We start from the raw sequence: 18,254 nt of genomic DNA on the forward strand, positions 1-18,254 counted from the left end.
CAGAAGGGGTTTCCTCAGAGGTCCCATGGCTTTTACAGTGTCTCAATAAACCATCTGCACTTAGGGCCTGAGGAATGAGGAGCTCTTTGCTGCCTATAAAAGACGGCCCACGCCATTAAAACAGTGCTGCGCTAAGTAGGCTCAGAGCACAGGGACTGCTGGGGCGGGTGTGTGTGTTTGGGGGCGGGTGTAAAAGTGCCAAACTGGACCAATCAATGCATCTTGTGTTCCAACTTGTCCTGCCTGTAGGACCTCTAATGTCGCAGAGTGACAGGATGATGATGTGCAGGCACCCCTTTGGTTGGGTTTCACAGAGCTGCGCCGCTTTATTGGGCTAGACTAAATTCGAGAGTTTTTTTGTAGTCCATAAGTCACTGAAATAGTCACTGAATTGAAATATGCTCCACATTCACGCGTTTAAAAGTATATTTATAATAGTGTCGCGGCTATCGATTATTTTAGTAATCGAGTATTCTACCGTTTATTCGATCGCTTAATCGAGTTATCCGATAAAAAATAGTCAATTTAAGAAAAGAAAAATTAAGACTGAACTACTAATAGGTTTATTTCTTTGACTAATACACATTATTTATTGCTTAAATTGCATTGAATGTTTTTCGTCAAAGCTAATTCATCACAATGTAACATCTGCTAACGTTAGCTGCGTTATAATGACCCACCAGCTGCTAACCGCTCACGATTTCAACACAAATTTGTTTTCCTGTCCAATGTGCGCACCTCTGATTAGAGACACCGCTGACCCGCACCCGGCAGTTGGGGGCTTCAAACAATGACTTTTAGTAATTGATTTACTTGAGTTTTTCGAGCACTTGGCTGTGCCCGAAGTCATTGTGAGGAAAAGCATGTGAACAGCAACTTATCCCTTTCCACAGCTCTCATTCATTGTAAATACATTTATTTATAGTGTTACAATCTGATATCAATACAGATTTTGTTACACAATGTTAAAGTAAATAAATCAATGAATGGGTGAATGGGTGTAAACCACATTCATGTCAGTCCTTGCTTTAGGGCAGAAGGGTATCAATCTGGAGGAAGAACAGATTTTCTCTCCCTTCAAAAAGAAATGTTGAGCGCATCTTTCTGGAATCACATATACTTAGGGTTTAGCTATTTCATTCGGTAGTGAAACTCGGCATATGAAATGTAATAGCGGTAGTGAATGCTCTACTGTTAAAAAAAAAGAAAAAGAAGCTTTTCCCTACAATCGGCAGTAAACCCGACAATGAAAACAGGACGCGCTGCTCGCTGAACAACAATGATCAGAGAGCGGGGTTGTGGTTTTGAGCTTGGTGTGATTTCTTTACCTGAATGAGAGAGCAAATGCATCCGTAGACGGAGGCTGTCCAGGAAGCTCTTTCCACACAGCTCACAGCCGTAGGTCTTCATTCCACTGTGCATCTTCCTGTTGACGAAAAAGCAGAACCAACATGTTAAGCTCTAGAAACAATACTGCCGACGAAAGATGAATGCGAATGATGCAAACTGGCTTTTAATTACTTATTTTTTATTGTGTTTTTTACAGCTATTAACTAATGACTTTCAGCACAACAACACCTTTAGCCTTTTGCATTTTAAAGGACTCTCCGCTCCATCAGTCATAACGTTAGCGCGTAACAATAACCATCAGCGTAACGAGCCGTCCGGCTACAACACGTTGTTTTCCGCAGGGAGCACCAGACCATGACTTGGTGCTGTAAATCTGAAGATGCTATTCAAGCAGAGGCTTTATCAAGCACCTACATCTCAAGTGCTGCAGATGGGTAAAGACCCATAAAGTGAAAGAGTGATTTATTCAGGCAAACACACAGGGCAGCTACTTAAGTCTTATGAACCATTAATAGGCCAGTTTTTGACTACCGCTGTCTAATCCATAAGGTGATTTATAGCTTAAAGTTAAATCTGATCTGCAATGACTTGTATTTTTCTTACAAATAGACAGTCATTAGGCTGTAAGCGCACAAGGTCAGACAAGGCTAAGGTTCAATATTTGATTATGTGGTAAAGGCCTTGAAGGTTAGGTTCGTAAATAACATCTGACAACACAAAGTCTAGCCCCGCGACTCTCTGTTACGAAATCCTCAATGACCCCACGGCTCAGTACAAAGCATATTATTCTTGAGAGATATCTGAAAGTGCTCTAAAGCAATTAAGGTGACACGAATTGCCAAACAACTGCCACAGTGCCTTAAGCCTCCCGAGAACTTCAAATGCCTCGCCTTGAGTAAGGTTCACAAAAAGGCACACACCCACGATACCAATGATTTTATTTTCCCCGAGTTGGTGCCGTTTCAGATTTGGTACATTTAATCTTCAAAAACTGTTGCTCTCTCACAAAGAGGCTCCTTTTTGATCATTATGGCATGGTCAGCTTGAATCGAGGTGGGGAAAACGTTGAATTAATAATATGGTTTTAGTTTGACTGACATGTTTCTGGGTACACAATTCAATGGAAATGAGAAAAGGAAACTATAGTATCAAGGTTACATTTTGTTCACATAGGATTAAACAACACTATTCAATATAGATACAAATAAAACAAGATGAGCATGTAATCAGAAATAAACTCGTTATGCTTTACTGTCCAAAATATGATGCTCGGAAGAATCTTAAAAAAAGGTGCTAGAAACTAAATTCAGAGTACATCTATTGCCTCCACACGGCTCTCAACATGGTGACGGCTGAGCAGGTGGCTACGCTAACGATGCCGACGTTCCTGGGAGGGAACCGCAGGGTTTAATAGCACTCGAGAATACTTGATTAATATTAGTGAACGTATTAGGTAGAGTCCCAATACACACGCCGTATTAAAAACACACCAGTTGGGCTTGTGAACATTCAAAGAAGAATTCTTCTGGATTTGCATAACGTTAAACACGATCATGCAAAGTCGGGAAAAAAACTAAACTGAAATGTGTGCAGGATAAGTGCACGATACGACACACTCTGGATTCGGATGCCAGAAGCATGTACTCGCTCACCTGACTGCGTCAAGCAGAACGATTTCATAGTCTCTGTCGACGAGTCAGGTGGCGCAGTGATCAGCCAAGTGCATTCTTGGGGAAACAATGCCCTTGATAAGAGATCTGCTCAACTTGGGCGAGATGACAGCCATCCATCTTAGAGTCTCTCAACAAAGCCGCAGAGGAGGAGATGGTGCCACTCTCCCAAAACATGACTGATTGATGTCAGATGTCGAATGCAAATTGATTTACAGCTCTCTTTTTGTGCCTCGAGAGGGGTAGGGGAGAGACGGAGCGGGGATGAGACCGAGCCAGACAGAGAGAGATTATAGCGGGTGTTATGGCGGTGGCTGCAGGAGTTATTAAGCAATGAAGTCTGGTTTGACTTCAGTGACTATTAATTGCTGCAAAACATCCTTGAAACCTGACAGGATCAGTTGAGTAAAAAAAAAAAAAAAACTGAAGTGTGAAAAAAAAAAAATGCAGCAGGGTTGAAGAAGTCGTGATAGCCGTTTTAGTGGTTTGAATTTGTGGAGAGACCCTGGAAACTAAAAGGCAGAATGACAGCCCTCTGGCAAGCAGTGAGTGATTAAAAGGCCCTATAAATGCCAAATGCCCCCAGAAGGGAAAGAAGACACTTGAAAAGCCAAAACAAGGAGAGAAAGTGACAGAGAGAGAGAGACGGGAATGACACAGCTGAGAACGGGAGCGATACTTTGACACTATACGATATCAGTCTGTGACGATACATTTAGTCCAGAAGTTGTATCAATAATGCAACGTGCTTTAATGAAAGTTTCCCACTTTTCCCAGAGTGCCCTTCAGCACAGAAATCTGAATTTGTAGCATTCAGCCTCAAACCACAGATGCGAGCGTTGTCGGTTGTACATGCAGTTAGACAAATCCATAGCAATGGACTTAGAGCTGCATTGCATCCTGGTCTATTGAGGCCTCCCCTGTGATTGGTGGGATGCAATTTCTGACGACAGAAATTCACTAACAAAAAAAAACAACAAATGGACAAAGGAATGGAAGCGGATTTCTTTTTTTGCTCCTATCAGGATCACAGGTGATGTACTCGCACACTTCCACTGCAATGAGGGGAAAACGCAACACAACACAACACACACGGAGCACAAAGCCTTTCAAAGGCCTTTTGTGTCGCTCCTCAATCTGACCATTGTGCCCCCCAGACAGAGCACTGATAAGGTATGGATGGACTTATTAAGGCCACCAGAAGTGGAAGCAGTGCCGTGTATTTTCACCGTAAATGTAGTGTTGATGAGCAAAGTGCAGTGTGTATGTCCCAAACTGCAAAAGAAAGCACTACCCACTGAAACAGCACATTACTTGATGTTCAACAGAATGGTAACAGCACCTGTTCCGGCAATTCAGTCCGTCAAAGGGAAGGTTTAGGACTTAGCCTATCCTATTGAAACACTAATGGTGCCCTTACTGTTGTCATTTGACTGTATTTAGTCAATAGCGTACAATGCTTCTTTACACAAGTGCAGGTTTCAAGTGCAATTTCTTCATGAAAAGTAATGTCCAAATTGTATTGCGGTGGCATGAAGCTGTTTAAAAGGGGGGGAACACGGCTTTGCCGAGCACTGGCTTGTGTCCGGCATACTTGGCTTCCAGATGAGATTCATGCCAGACTCGTGATGAATAAAGGACCAAAATCAGGTTAAGTACAATGGTCCAGTTTGTGGCTGCTGGCAATGGTTATGAGCGAACCCGAGTGCCACTAACAGAGTGTGATTCTCTGAGCAAATCAGCCAAAGTACACACAATGAGCAGCCAAATTTAACCGTACCTGTAACTGGCCCCTGAGGATGAAACGTGAGCCTGTCATCGTGTCTGGTGACAAAAAGGAAGCGGCCTCATCACTAATGAAACATAGTGAATCATAGACGGATAAAGGTTCACAAACTAAGCTAATAATATATATATTGTAATTCAGCTCCAACAAGATTTAATGATATATTAAAAAAAAAGATACTAAAATATATTGTCCTAGTGATTGAGCTTGGCTAGACCTCACCACGCACACACACATACACACACACACACCTCAAATCCCATCGTAACTGTCTGCTTTCATGTTGTGCTTCTGAAATAGATGATGAGAGGTAGGTGTGTGTGTGTGTGTGTGTGTGTGTGTGTGTGTGTGTGTGTGTGTGTGTGTGTGTGTGTGTGTGTGTGTGTGTGGGAGCTCAGGGAGAGAGGGAGGGAGGGAGAGAAGGAGGGTGATTTGAAACAGACTGACTGCAGCCATTAAGGAAGTTCACATAAAACTCTCTCAGGCCATTTACTCAGTTAATAATCGACTTTGTCCAACAGTCACTTTTGACAACGGCAATAAATTTAAAATTTATGTCAACAAAACATATGCTGATCACCTCGTGCGGTGTGCTTCCTCGTAAAATCCAGCCAAACCGAGGGCTGTCTGAATGCAAGTGTGTGTGTGTGTTTGAAATGTGAGCCGATTACAGGCCTCGGTTATTGAGCCGTAACAGCTTGCCTCGTGTAATTCAGAACTTTTTCTCCAATTCTGCCGCTGGACTTGGCTGGCCATATATCATAACCAGCGCTGCATTTGAAGAAATAAAGACCGAAGCTACCCACCTGCTCTTCTACAATACTCGTAATATGAAACCGTTAGAAAAGTCTGCGGTGATCTAGTGCGACTACGACACACTGCAACAAATGAAACAACCTTCACGGTCCTTCAGCTTTTCCAGATCCCAGATGATTGGGCTTTGACAGAGACAGTGGAACTACTGTCAAACCTCATTACATACGAGGACTAAACCGCAGCACTTTGGTTGAAGAGCCTCTACACCGACGTATAACTGAATACAGCATTGAGGTGCCGCCCAATTCACTGCTATGAAAGTTGCTCAGTGGCGCACAAAGCAAAAAAAAAAAAAAAGAAAAAAAGTTGGACCAAGTATAAAATGACCCTAATCATCTGGCGATCTGCCACATCCTTGGGTCCATGGAGAAAGAGCACGAGCATTTTCTTCAACTCTGCCTCCCAGTCGTCGGTCCAGCATCACTCAAAGCCTCATTTACATGAACGGGAGGGAAGACAAATTCAGATTCAGAGACTCAAGGACACATCCACGCTGGCTAGCGGGGCCGTGGGTCGAACCGGCGATCTGCTGATTGAAGGACGACCCCTACACTGACAGAGTATGAGCCTGGGCGGGGCCAACACAGCCCAGTCGCGTCTAGCGTTGGCTCATTTTCTGTAACCAGTTACAGCAGCTTTACCAGTACGGCACAGAACTAGGTCTTCTTTACTTCAACATGTAGCCAAACTGAATCCATAACACCCATAAACACCCATGCATATTTGTTTTCACCTGTTCCTCTTTAAAATCAAGTTACTCTGCACTAATGGCGCTAATGCTAAAATTCTCTCACGTCACTATTTAGAAAAGCAGAGCTGTGCTTCACAAATTGCACTTATTTCTTATTTCTAGCCTGAAATCTATTTTATCCTCAGCAGCCTTGAGTGTTGTTCTCTCCCCTCATCTATCCTTTCATCTTTTATTTTTCCATTTTTCCCCCCCCCTCCATCCTCCGTTTGTGAAGGAAGCTATAAAACAACCTGAAACGACGTTCGGGAATGAAAGCTTTGGGGGGTGAGGAATGAGGGGGTTACGATAGAGAGAAGAAAACACTAAAAGATTAAGGGAGGCAATTGATACGAGGTGGCAAATTGAAGAAAGGCTGTGTGTTGAGTGTGTGTGTGTGTGTGTGTGTGTGTCTGTTTGTTCATTAGTTCCGTTGGTCAGAGGAAAAGAACTGATAATTGGGGAAAGAAGGGCCTGTGAATAGAGCTTGGACCTAAGTAGCAAAGGGGGCGGTGAGCATCTTGTGGGTATCTGAGACATTTTGGTGACCATACAAAGAGCTGTCAAGGAAATTGACCTGCAACCCTGTTTATATCTCGCATTAACTATTAGATTAGCAGAAAAGACAAAACACTTTGAACCTATTCTTTCGGTTTCTCTCCAAGAGGCATTCGGTGTTTCTTTCTCAGAAGTTGGCCTACAGGCAGCACCATGCAGGGATGGGCTATTTGCCCGGATAACCACAGCACCCCCTTAGCACCCCTCATGAATTGCTGTGGTTTATTCATAATGATTAATTTTGTAATACCTTAGTATAGCTATATTTTATTGAGTGCGTTTGTTTGAAGGTCAAAGTGCGCGCGCACATGAGTTCCCTGACGGGGGCAGAGGAAAGATTCACGTTCACAGAACGCATCAAAAAAATCCACAGTGCCTGCAGCACATTTCACCGGGGCATGTGAGCGGAGTGGGAACCTCCGCTCCTCGCTCACGGCGCTGCTCGTTCCCTCTGCTCTCCAGCTCAAAGCCGCTCCGCTCAATAACGCTCTGCCGTAAACCAGGATTCAGACCGCTCACTCCAACAAAGAAAGAAAAAAGGAAACAAACTATATTGCATTTTAATTAGGGCTTTTTTTTAAAAATGTTTCTAGATTCTATCGAGGTTTTTCGACATCCCCCTAAAAAGCATCTTCGAACAAAATGCTCCGTTTAAATGAAGTGTTGCGTCAGAGGAGTCAGTGTTTTTTTATTAAATCAACTTTCCTTAAATATAAGTCGTCAGTTTTGTTCGATGGCTGCCCTTTCAGGCAGGTACGTCCTCTTCACTGTGGATTTTTGACTGCTGCCTGCTTCTTTTGTGCAAGCCCTGTGTGTGGCATACTTCAGGTGTATTGGCACTGTGTGCGTTATCGCTAAGCTATTATTAAGCTGAGGTAATGTGCCATTACGGCTGATTTTATTTATTTATTTCAACTGTCAGATTGTCATTTTCCACAATGTAAATGCAGCTGTCAACATCGTGGTTCTCGATGAGCATCAGGTGCAAGCACACAATACACTACGCGTGTACTCCAGACCTGACTATTAACAAACTGTTCCATTCATACATTATCTGTATTCAATCATGTATGCACACTGAATACATATTCAAGATACAGATGGGGCTACAATTTGAAGCTAGCATAAGCACAAAGCCAGGAGCTGGCAACAATCACCTGACATAATTGCAAGGCAGTAACAGAGCATGTAACGTGATGTTAATAGCAAACACAGGTCACTAAGCACTGCACGGCAAACACAGGTCAATAAAAAAAAAAAACTTGAGTTTTAAAAATCATCCACGGTATAATTGGGATAATGCACTCCAAAAGTAAGAGCCCAACCGACGGTACATCAATTTGGGGATAAAAGCACAGGCATTGGCGGACACAAAACTCCCTGTCGCGCTGAACAAAGGCAAAATGATGCACGAGGCGATTCAGTGACACTTTGGTGGCTGATCCTAATGTGGCCATAAGTGGCGCAGTGTGCCGCTGCCACCTCTTATTTTGGGTTTCTGACAGAGGGAGCAGGAGGAGGAGGCGCAATGGACTTTTGTCAACATGAATTTCCAGTCCATTAGTGGGCTGACCATGTCACACGGACCAACATGGCGGGAGAAGCAAGAGGCTGAGAGGGGAAATAGTACCAGCAAGAACAAATAAATCCAAAATGAGATCATATCAAGAAGCTGCTAAATTACATCCCATGATTTTGAAGAAAAAAATAAAACGGGGGGAAAAGATGGCGTGTCATCTATGTGCTGGAGTCCTTGAAAGCTCGGCGACATTTACATATCTCGGGGCGGCATGTGTGGCTTTTAGCATTTACATGGGTCCATTTTGTGGCAGTCTGGAGAGGCAGGTGAAAGAAAAGCTCCCTTTCTGTCATTTTATCCCTGCTTTTAAGCCTCCCCAATTCCATTGCCCTCCCACCCCTCTGTCTTTGCTCAATCAAAATGTATCAGGCAGGCTGCCGTAACACCGGTCGGCGTGGGCTGTTTATCCTGAGTCCTCCTGCACATATCAATGACTTGGCCCCCGTTGTCCCCTGGCGGGGAGACGTTCATAGAAATTCAAGCCACACACGCAAACGGCGAGGCACTCGTGTTGAGCATAGATGAGTAGCAGGGCACGAGGAAAAGAGGGAGGAACAGAAGGCTGGTGAGGGAGAGCGCGCAAATGCCTTTCATCCTCACTGTGTTATTTATAATATCACCAACATTGCCACCCACAAATTTGCCCTGAGGGCGTCGGGAAAAAGAGAGAAGAAAAAAAAAAAGCTACATCACGTTGAACAAATTAACAGTAAACATGTTTCCTGGCTTGATTGACACAGACTCCGGCTGAGCCAATCATGAGCATGCACTGTATATCACCTGTAATGATGATGTCAACCTTTGGCGGCGGCGAGATATACCCGTTCTCTCAACTATCGTCAATATCTGATCGGTGCGGGTTTGATAATGTTTGCAATTTTGACAGCTGGCTGAAAGCAGTTAGGTTAATGATATATGCAAGTTTCATTAAAATCCAATCAGTCATGTCTGAGTTAGCCCACAAGAAGTGTCCTAACCTACAGCGCTAATTAATGTATCGCACAAACTCCTAATGGCGTTACACGTAGCTCCGAGCTGCATTTTGTGTCTCTGAAGACAACATCACCAATAAATCCTTTCGCTTCAGTCGCCAACATGTGTCCCTTCTCACACCGCTCCTTGTTTAAAGAATATCGGGCTGAATGAGAACTGAAGATGGAGACTCCGACCAGAGTCGGCTGCCAACTGAATGAGAATTGTATTATTTGATGTACCGTAATGTAATAATCAAGAGTCCACATAAAATAGTGGAGACACAAGTATTGCAAACGCCTCCAATTCAGCCTAAGATGCAGGATCGGGTATCAATAGGGATGCACTGATCCTATAGCACGTTGGCATATCATGTATGATCTCATTCACAGGAACAACAACATATGCACTTGCTAACTAATCCGTACATCTGGCCCGATTGGTACTGCACAGGTGCAACTCTCAGAAGCGATACGGCTCACTATTTAGTTACTGCCGCGTCCCAAATCGATGATGGAAGTAGCCAAGTAAGCTATCTCGTTCCACATGTGCAGTAACACGTGAAGTGTTCTTAACAGACTTTTATCAAGAAGGAATAGGTGGTATCAGAACGAGTCGACTTTAAAGCCGACGCAGAAGACACTTATCGATAACTACTTTCTGTCATTGAGACACAAGCGCCCGTCACATCAACGTTCCACATGACTTCAAACATGGCAGGGCTGAAAGAGCCACAAGTCGGAGATGTGGCAGCGCTGAATTTAATGATACGAGGTGAGAAAGGTGTCAGACTACATCAGTGAAGGAATATATGAACTTACTTTGCCAGCAAAGCCTTAATTAATGACTATTGTGAGTGCAAAGAACGCTCACATTGCTTCTCAGCGTGACTCCCTGCATGAATGTTGTAAACGTACACCTAATTGAAGTAGAGTGACAGAGCACAAGACGTGATGACGAAACATTGTGTGGGCTGTAGATCATACTTGCTCACAAGTGGTGTGAAAAGAGTTTCGCTCTAGATTCACAATTTCATCCTGCTGACTTTTCTGCTGCCTTTTTGGATCCAGCCCAAGAGGAATCTCTTTAAAGTGAAATATATGTGTTGTCTTGATCATAATGCAGAAGAAACCGCTTTGTTGTTATAGTCATAAGCAAAGAAAAAGTATCCATTGACAGTTGCACTAATCATCACCAACCAAGCGTGATTGCTACCTAAACACTTGCGGCTAGAAGAGCCTGGCGTCTCAGGTGATAGAAGGGGAATAATGGGAGGAACTTTTAATTGTGCTTCCTGGGCAGTAAGTTACTATTTCAAGCTAATCCCAGTTAGATACCCGGACTCCCCCAAAGCTTAGAAGGTAGGATTCACTCTCTAATACCCTCAGCGTTACTCTGGAAGCCATTTCAACCTCTCTGCTACCGTTCCACTCAGTGTGAAGAGCTTTCCCCTTTTGACAAATTCTTTTTATTCAGTGAGAGGTGACAATGAAGAAATAATATGACCCAGAGGTTGCAGTTCAAATCCCCAGACTGGCAGGAGCAAATTTGACTGGAGAAGACATATCAAAAGGCCCCATTGGCAAAACACAGACACCTCAAATTCAAAGGGTGTTGCATTCAAACTGCTCAGCTGCCTACTTGAGAACAGCAGCAGTTTCTGTAGGCGAGTTAAACTGAATCACAAGAGATCTAACCAATAGGAGAAGGAACCTAAAACAATTTAGTCACCGAACTTGTGAAACATGTTGGTGAGAACACAACGGGCCCCATGAAGAAACATTTTGGTTTTCTTCTCCTAACTTTATCTTACTGCACAGCGAGTGTGCCAAGTCAGGTTCAGCAGATGCTCGTAACTCGAGATATCCGTGTCAAGATCAGCGTCAACTGGAAGAATGCAATCATGACAATTATCTAATTTATGTGCTAATAATACCACACGAGGCTTCCATCTCATATGTCCTTTACTGAAATCTTACTTTCGGAGATCCATAAAGGAAAGTCAATCATTTTTTAACAGCATCAGCAGCGGAGTAAAGGACCTGCTAAAGCCGAGGAATGGGGGGAAATAACGAGCGCTGTTAATGTCGTGTCACCCGAGGGTCGTACTGTCCCTGAAATACATATTAATAAAGGTTTGATGTGAAAAACGTGACGGGGGTGATATAATTGAATTGAATAGATATTGTGATGTTACACAATAGAATCAATGACTAATATACATGAATGGTGATCACGTTAGGCTAAAGTGTATTTATTCAATATATAAATATAACTGTAGTATTAATTTATTCAACAAAATTATGAAGTGTAATAATATTGGGTTTTCAAACTCAAAGTTGCTTCAAAGTAATGAAATATACAATCCATTAGGAAAAAGAAATTCAGTCTGGATAACAGCAGACTAAGTGCACAGGACTCCTGTGGCAAGTCTGGATCCCTTGTATATTGTGTTTGAACATCAAAGAAAGATCAAAATACATGAAAATTGATGAATGGGGCGAGTTCCCATAAATCACTCCTACAAGCCACTTAAGGACCTACGAGCGGTTCTTGCATTCACAGGCCCAATAAAACAAGAGACATGGAAGTTGAATCATTTGACCTTTAAAAGCACTGTCGCTTTAATTAATGCCCGCCCAAAAAAAAATAAAAACCTCTGGAAAAACAATGCAGCAGGCGAATGGTTAGTCACCGGTGTGTCATTGAGTGCTGGTACTACAGGTGTGAGCGTGTATATGCGCAGCTCCCTGCAGTTCCCCCCCCCCCCAACCTCCCCCATCGCCTCCCCCCTCGGGTCATTACTATAAATGACAGTGTGCTCTTAGTCAACCAGCCTGGTTAAATAAGGATTAAAGGGATAAGGAGAAAATAACTCCACCCTTTTACGGGCAGCAAACGATGTTTGCAAAGTCTGCTAACCAAAAAAGTAGAAGCTCAGTTCTGCCTGCAAATAATTTGACATCCCCAGTTCCCCTCTTTGTGTGATCACTCTTTTTTCCCCCCCTCATTTTAACTAGACCTAAAGACACTTTCAGTGAAGTGTTGGAACGGTGGGAACAAAGACTAAGGAGAGCGTGTAAGATCACACGTATAAAGTATTTCTGTTAAAGCCCATCTCCGAGACAAACACCAGCCCTGCTGCTCCCTCTTCCCCCTGCCTCCCTTTTGGTTTGTGCATCAAAAAGATCCTGCCATCTGAAAATAGCACGTCAACATTTCTCTTTCGTCTTGTTGTTTCTTCCCCCCCCCCCCCCCCCCACACACTCTCGACAATGTTGCCAGTTTGCTGGATTCCTGTTTTGCCTCTGCTCCTGCTTTCTTGATCTGTGAGAGGTTACATCGCATCGAGTGAGACGTTTGGCTCTGGTGTGTGTGCGTCTCTGTATGTGTGTGTGTGTGAGTGCAGTAGCAGAGCTTTGGTGGTCTATAAAAAGCAGCCAGACGAAGTCTTCCCTCTCTCCTCATGCATTATGCATCGGCATCACCTTCCATCAAGTGACAGAAAAACCTCAAAGATGTCTAACTTTAGCTTCCATTCTGAAAGCTAAACAGAGGAGGCGATGTGTTATTTTGGCTGCCACAGTCGAGCTAAGCACCTGTTACATCAATAAAAGCTGCATTTCGCAACAAGAACGACAACAACCTGTGTGATGGCACAGCACTCACACACACACACACAACAAATGAGAGAGATAGCGGTTGAATGCAGATAGAAGCGGGGAGTGCTACAATGGAGAAATAGTTCAAATAAGATGAACTGACATTGGATCAAACTTTGACCTTGAAGAGTCTTTTTTTCCTCTGCTGTGGCATTTAATAGCTAACGCAGAATCCAACAAGACTGAATGTGAAAACGGCTTCAAAGATAAATCCGTGTGAAAACTTTTGGAGAATTTCTTGAAGAATTCTTTTCAATGGGTAAATACTAAATTAGGGCAAAGAGGAGCTTATTGCTTCTTACTGTCACACAGACAAAGCAGGGTTAGCGAATCTAAAAATGCCCATGTGTTGTTCCATGCTACATGCAGGTCAGTGCTACGGCCGCTTTAATTTCTCTCTATGGATGACAGGTGATGACCATCTTTATGTAGTCTCGGCCTTTCATGATGAAGTATCCTAACTCGGTGTCACCTACTCTAGTTTTGCTATTTCCTCTTGCACTATTAAATTCTGGCCGGGAAGAAAAAAAAGAAATATTATACGGAATGATATATAGTTGCAGCATCCTGAAAGCCTTTTAGTCACAGAACTGAAACACAGACTTGTACAAACATGATGAGTATTCAAAATAAGTATGCTCTTTTTAAATACATAAAGATGAAGGGAGATGAGATTATATATATATATATATATATATATATATATATATATATGTATATATATATATATATATATATATGCCTGCACAAGAGCAGACACATGACATAAAATTGCTCCATAATATAATTATGGCTAAACCTGCTGACCAGATGTTGCTTATCTTAGGAAATACTGGCTCGCCGTCAACATTTCATGGAGGACAGTGTCCCAACTTCATAACGCGGCTCAGTGCAAACACTCTTGTTTACCTGGAAACGGGAGAGAGAGACCTTGTGATCGGATTTTTCGTAGCCGGTGCGAGCCAGAGCAGACCAGTGTGATTATTTTGGTATTTGGACACAGCTCTCAAACTATTATGCAAGGCCTCTGGGATTGATTTACTGTACGACTCGATAAAACGCCGGACAGATCGCACCCTTGGAGAAAAAAAGATAGCGACAGGCCACTCCATGCAAAATACCACGGACGAGTATTTTTAGCATAGATGACTGAGTTTGTGCGGAGGGAAATAAGACTGCTAAATGAAAAAGAAGAAAAAGATACCATTGCAGGGACTTATTGACACTAGAGATGGCCGCAGGCAGGTTGTTTTGACGTGTCTGACCTCGGGAACTGTGTGTGTGTGTGTGAAAGAGAGTGTATGTATGTGTGTGTGTGTGTGTGTGTGGGGGGGGGGGGGGGGCTCAGGGAGGTTCAGGTGGCGGCGGTGGCGCTAGGCCATCTGCACTGTCATTCACCGCACGTCCGCCTTCCAAGAGTTGCACAGCAGCACCCACGGGCATCCCAAACAGCCCCAGCCGGAGCTCTGCGGGGCTGCAGTAAACAAGTCGCTCTCATCCCAGCGAGTGTGTGTGTGTATGTGTGTGTGTTTGTGTTTGCCGAGGTGAGACTGTGTGATATTCCGGTATGTTCCTGTACACGTCATAGCGCGAGTGTTTATGGTTTGCTTTTTTCCCCTGGCCACAGTACACAGCATATTATGCGCCAGCCTTATCTCCTAAAAATTATGTTTGTACAAAAGTGCATCGTGTAGTACGTTTTATTGTGTCGTTTGTTTGCTTTCGACGTGTCGCAAATAACTTTCAATGGAGTTGCTGTAGAGAGATGGACTGGTGGATGGATCAAAAAGCACAGGACTTCCATCCAGGAGACTTATACATGTTATATACTCAAGTATTACTCACTTTTATGAATCAATAGAGTATAAACTTGTTTTGTAGTGCTAGATAGGCAACTGCATAAACAATATATATTCTGGGATCCACACTTTCCCTCACTTTCCTTTCATAAAAATACATAAAGTCTTACTCTTATGGGAAACAAGCTGTATTAAATGTGACTTACTACAGAGTAAGATAACTCAAAGGAAGCAGAAAGATAATGAAGCATGACAATTGCTCCTATTTCTGGCAGTCCCCTGATGTTCCCTGGAGGTTCCTAAACCTGACTTTTTGGATGTATTGGTGTATATTATGTAACCGCAGCTCGCTCTGTTCTTATTTATGCCTGATGTCTCTTCTTTGCTGCTGTCAAAAGGCAGCATCTTTCATGCCTCATCGTACCTGACCTAAAACGTGTTAACCATGGATAAACATATTGCCTCCGACTGACACATCCTATATTAGTACCTTCATCTCTGCACGGCACACTATTAAAGGGAGAAAACTTCAGCGAGTGAGTATGACAGCTGAACGGCAGCCAGTGAATGGAGTGGGCAGTCTGTGCCAAGAATTCCCGTCGGCTTGAATCAGTGCTTTTGCACGCACGGTGGAAGGTCATGTGAGAGTTTGGGATTGTGTGTGTGAGGGGAATATATCTGATAACAGAGAGTTATCCCCCTTTTTTTTCAAATTCCACTGCCTGGTGGCAGCATAGTTAATGATGTTGGTGTAATGCAGAAAGTAGAGAAGAAGATTGAATATTACTTATGCATCAGGTAAACTGCAATTCCAAAAAGGCAAATGTGAGAGGCTTTAATGCTGCCAGCCACGGAATGTAAGAAGAATCTAAAAACAAAGCTGTGACAACCAGCCTTTTTTCTTAAGTTGTTAAAGAATAAATGAGCAGAATAAGAAAAAGAGCAGCAGCAGGTGAATGATAAGAGTACAATGTGCTGCCGGGTTTAGTGAAGGAATAGGATGCATATTACTCTCTGCGAGTACAATGCATTCTGTACAGGAACTTGGGTGGAAAAAAAAGACAATTTGACAACAGGATTTAACTTAGTAATTATTTTTTGTTAAGGGGAGACTCCATTTTGCTTCGAGGACATGTCTTCTTTCAGACTCGTGACGAAAACACAAAATACACCTTTACTTTTCATTGTGGTCTGTTTGAATCTGTAGATTTATCCTAAACCCACCAAAAGTTAGCATTACATAAAGATTGCGTACGTCTGTTAATAGTTGTTTCTGATTTATGGAGTGATACGTATTTTAAAAAAAAATTCAGATTTCTTTTCTGTAAATGTGTGAAAATTAAGAAAACAGCCCATTGCATATTAAAAAACATACAATCGCAAAGGACTTTTTTTTAGTTTACCCACTCAACTTGAGGAGGCTCCCCCTGAAACCTGGAGTGATTTTAACACAGTATAAGGACCTTGCAACACATTGCATTAGGTCAATGTCACTGCTATGGATACAGAGGTAGAGGGGACCACGAGACAAGAGCTCCAACAAGAAGCGAGCGAGGGAGGGAGAGAGGGAGGGGAAATATACTGTGTGAGGGAAAGGATAAAATATGTGCTGACAGCTTTTTGGCCAGAGGGCTAGAACACTGAAATAGTAGCGTCTGGGTGTCAGGCCGGGGTCGCTCCCTTCACTCGAGAGCAGACTTTACCCGACCCCGGGTAGGGAAACATCACACACCACTACAGTCAACTGATAATGTAGTATCTGACAGATAATGTACTAACTTGTCCAAATGTGACACTAATGCATCTTGGACTAGGTCGACATCGTATGGGAAGACCTCTCCACAGGGAGTATGCAGTTTCTTTTGCATCGAGCAGGCAGGGATTGTTTTCTTTACGGAGAAATACTGAAAAAGAAACCCAATTTGAATTAGTGCATGCTAGCTCTTACGTAATGCAATGTTTAGACACATCTTGGAAGTAGCAATATTGGTTTATGTAATCATTTTTGACAGTGTATTATTTCGCCGTCTCCTGCATTGACTTTGTGTGGTGGGTTGGACTGGCGGTGAGACGGGGGGGGGGTGGGCGTACCTTTTCTTTACAACTGGTTAGAGAAAGCATAAAGGAAGGAATCAATATGACTGCTAATGCCGTGACTCAGACGCTCCAGTGTGTGTGTGTGTGTGTGTGTGCGTGTGTGTGTGTAAGAGAGACGGGCAGGGAAGAGCCAAACAACAAACAGGACCTTTAAATGTTCTCCATAGCACAACTAGTATGTTTTATGTATTCCCAGCAACTAGGGGCAGCTGATGAAGCTTAAAAAAAAAAAAACACAGATCAGGGCATATGTAATCAAATATTGTCAAAGAAATTAGTCCTGCTCAAAGTGTGCACAATGGCCAGAGCACAAAGTGCTCTTCAGTCCACTTAAATCCCCCCAAATTCCTCGAATAAAAGATACTGAGAACATGACCTCGGTGTACTTGCTGCAGCCAAAGTGATTTCAGGACATCATTTGCAATGTTGAAGGGGGCTGGAAAAAATAAAATAGGAGTCCTTGCTATTGCTCTTGAAAAACACACCGATCTGCCCGTCAGACATTGCACAAAAGACTACGCAGTTGTACCAAAGATTATCAAGGTGCTTATATGCCGTGAGCCGTCCGTCGTAATTGAAAACAAGTCACACAATCTAATAGAAACGGTGTAATGGTGGCCTCCTATGTCTCAGTAGAGCAGGCAGAGAGACGACTGAACCAGGAAATGGCATCTTTCAGAAAGATACGTGGAGGATTTTGTTGTCTATGCTCTCACAATATCCAAACTGTGGCTTTAAGAAGTATGAGAAGACACACACACACACACACACACACACACACACACACACACACACACACACACACACACACACACACACACACACACTTTTACAAAGAAAACTATCCCTTGCTCTTACAGAACAGCAAATCAAACAGCTGCTCAGAAAATGTCCCAACCTACTTGAACAGAGCAGGCATCTTAGTGTGTCTCATGGTTGGTTAAATATTTGCCAGCTGGGGTGATTTTCTCTGCTCTGTGTGTGTGTGTGTGTGTGTGTGTGTGTGTGTGTGTGTGTGTGTGTGTGTGTGTGTATGTGTGTACACAAGTGCGTGTGTGTGTGTGCGTGCGTGCGTTTGTTTGGCCTGCTTGTCATGAAAAGCACAGTTCAGGTGCTGAATCAATCATACATGTAGATAGAATCCAATAAGCACGGAGCGAGACTGCAGCTGGGGTCTGCGGAGACAAGGGACAGAGAGAGAGAGCAGCGATGCCCGTGTTGGCAGAGCTCGCTCGATC

The 18,254-nt window shown here is 43.2% G+C and overlaps 1 protein-coding gene across 1 annotated transcript in view; it reads right to left on the reverse strand.

The window, feature by feature from the left end:
* The window catches only part of zbtb16a (zinc finger and BTB domain containing 16a), a 134,725-nt gene that overhangs the window by 77,709 nt on the left and 38,762 nt on the right, over nucleotides 1-18,254 (reverse strand). Inside the window, exon 3 of the mRNA XM_068601454.1 lies at nucleotides 1,329-1,426. Within this exon, the coding sequence (XP_068457555.1) occupies nucleotides 1,329-1,426 (98 nt within the window). The remainder of the gene's footprint in view (nucleotides 1-1,328; nucleotides 1,427-18,254) is intronic.

This window comes from Clinocottus analis, unplaced genomic scaffold (genome assembly GCF_023055335.1).
Source record: "Clinocottus analis isolate CAN_PGR_092001 unplaced genomic scaffold, fCliAna1.0.p SCAF_5, whole genome shotgun sequence".
Classification (NCBI taxonomy): Eukaryota; Metazoa; Chordata; class Actinopteri; order Perciformes; family Cottidae; genus Clinocottus; species Clinocottus analis.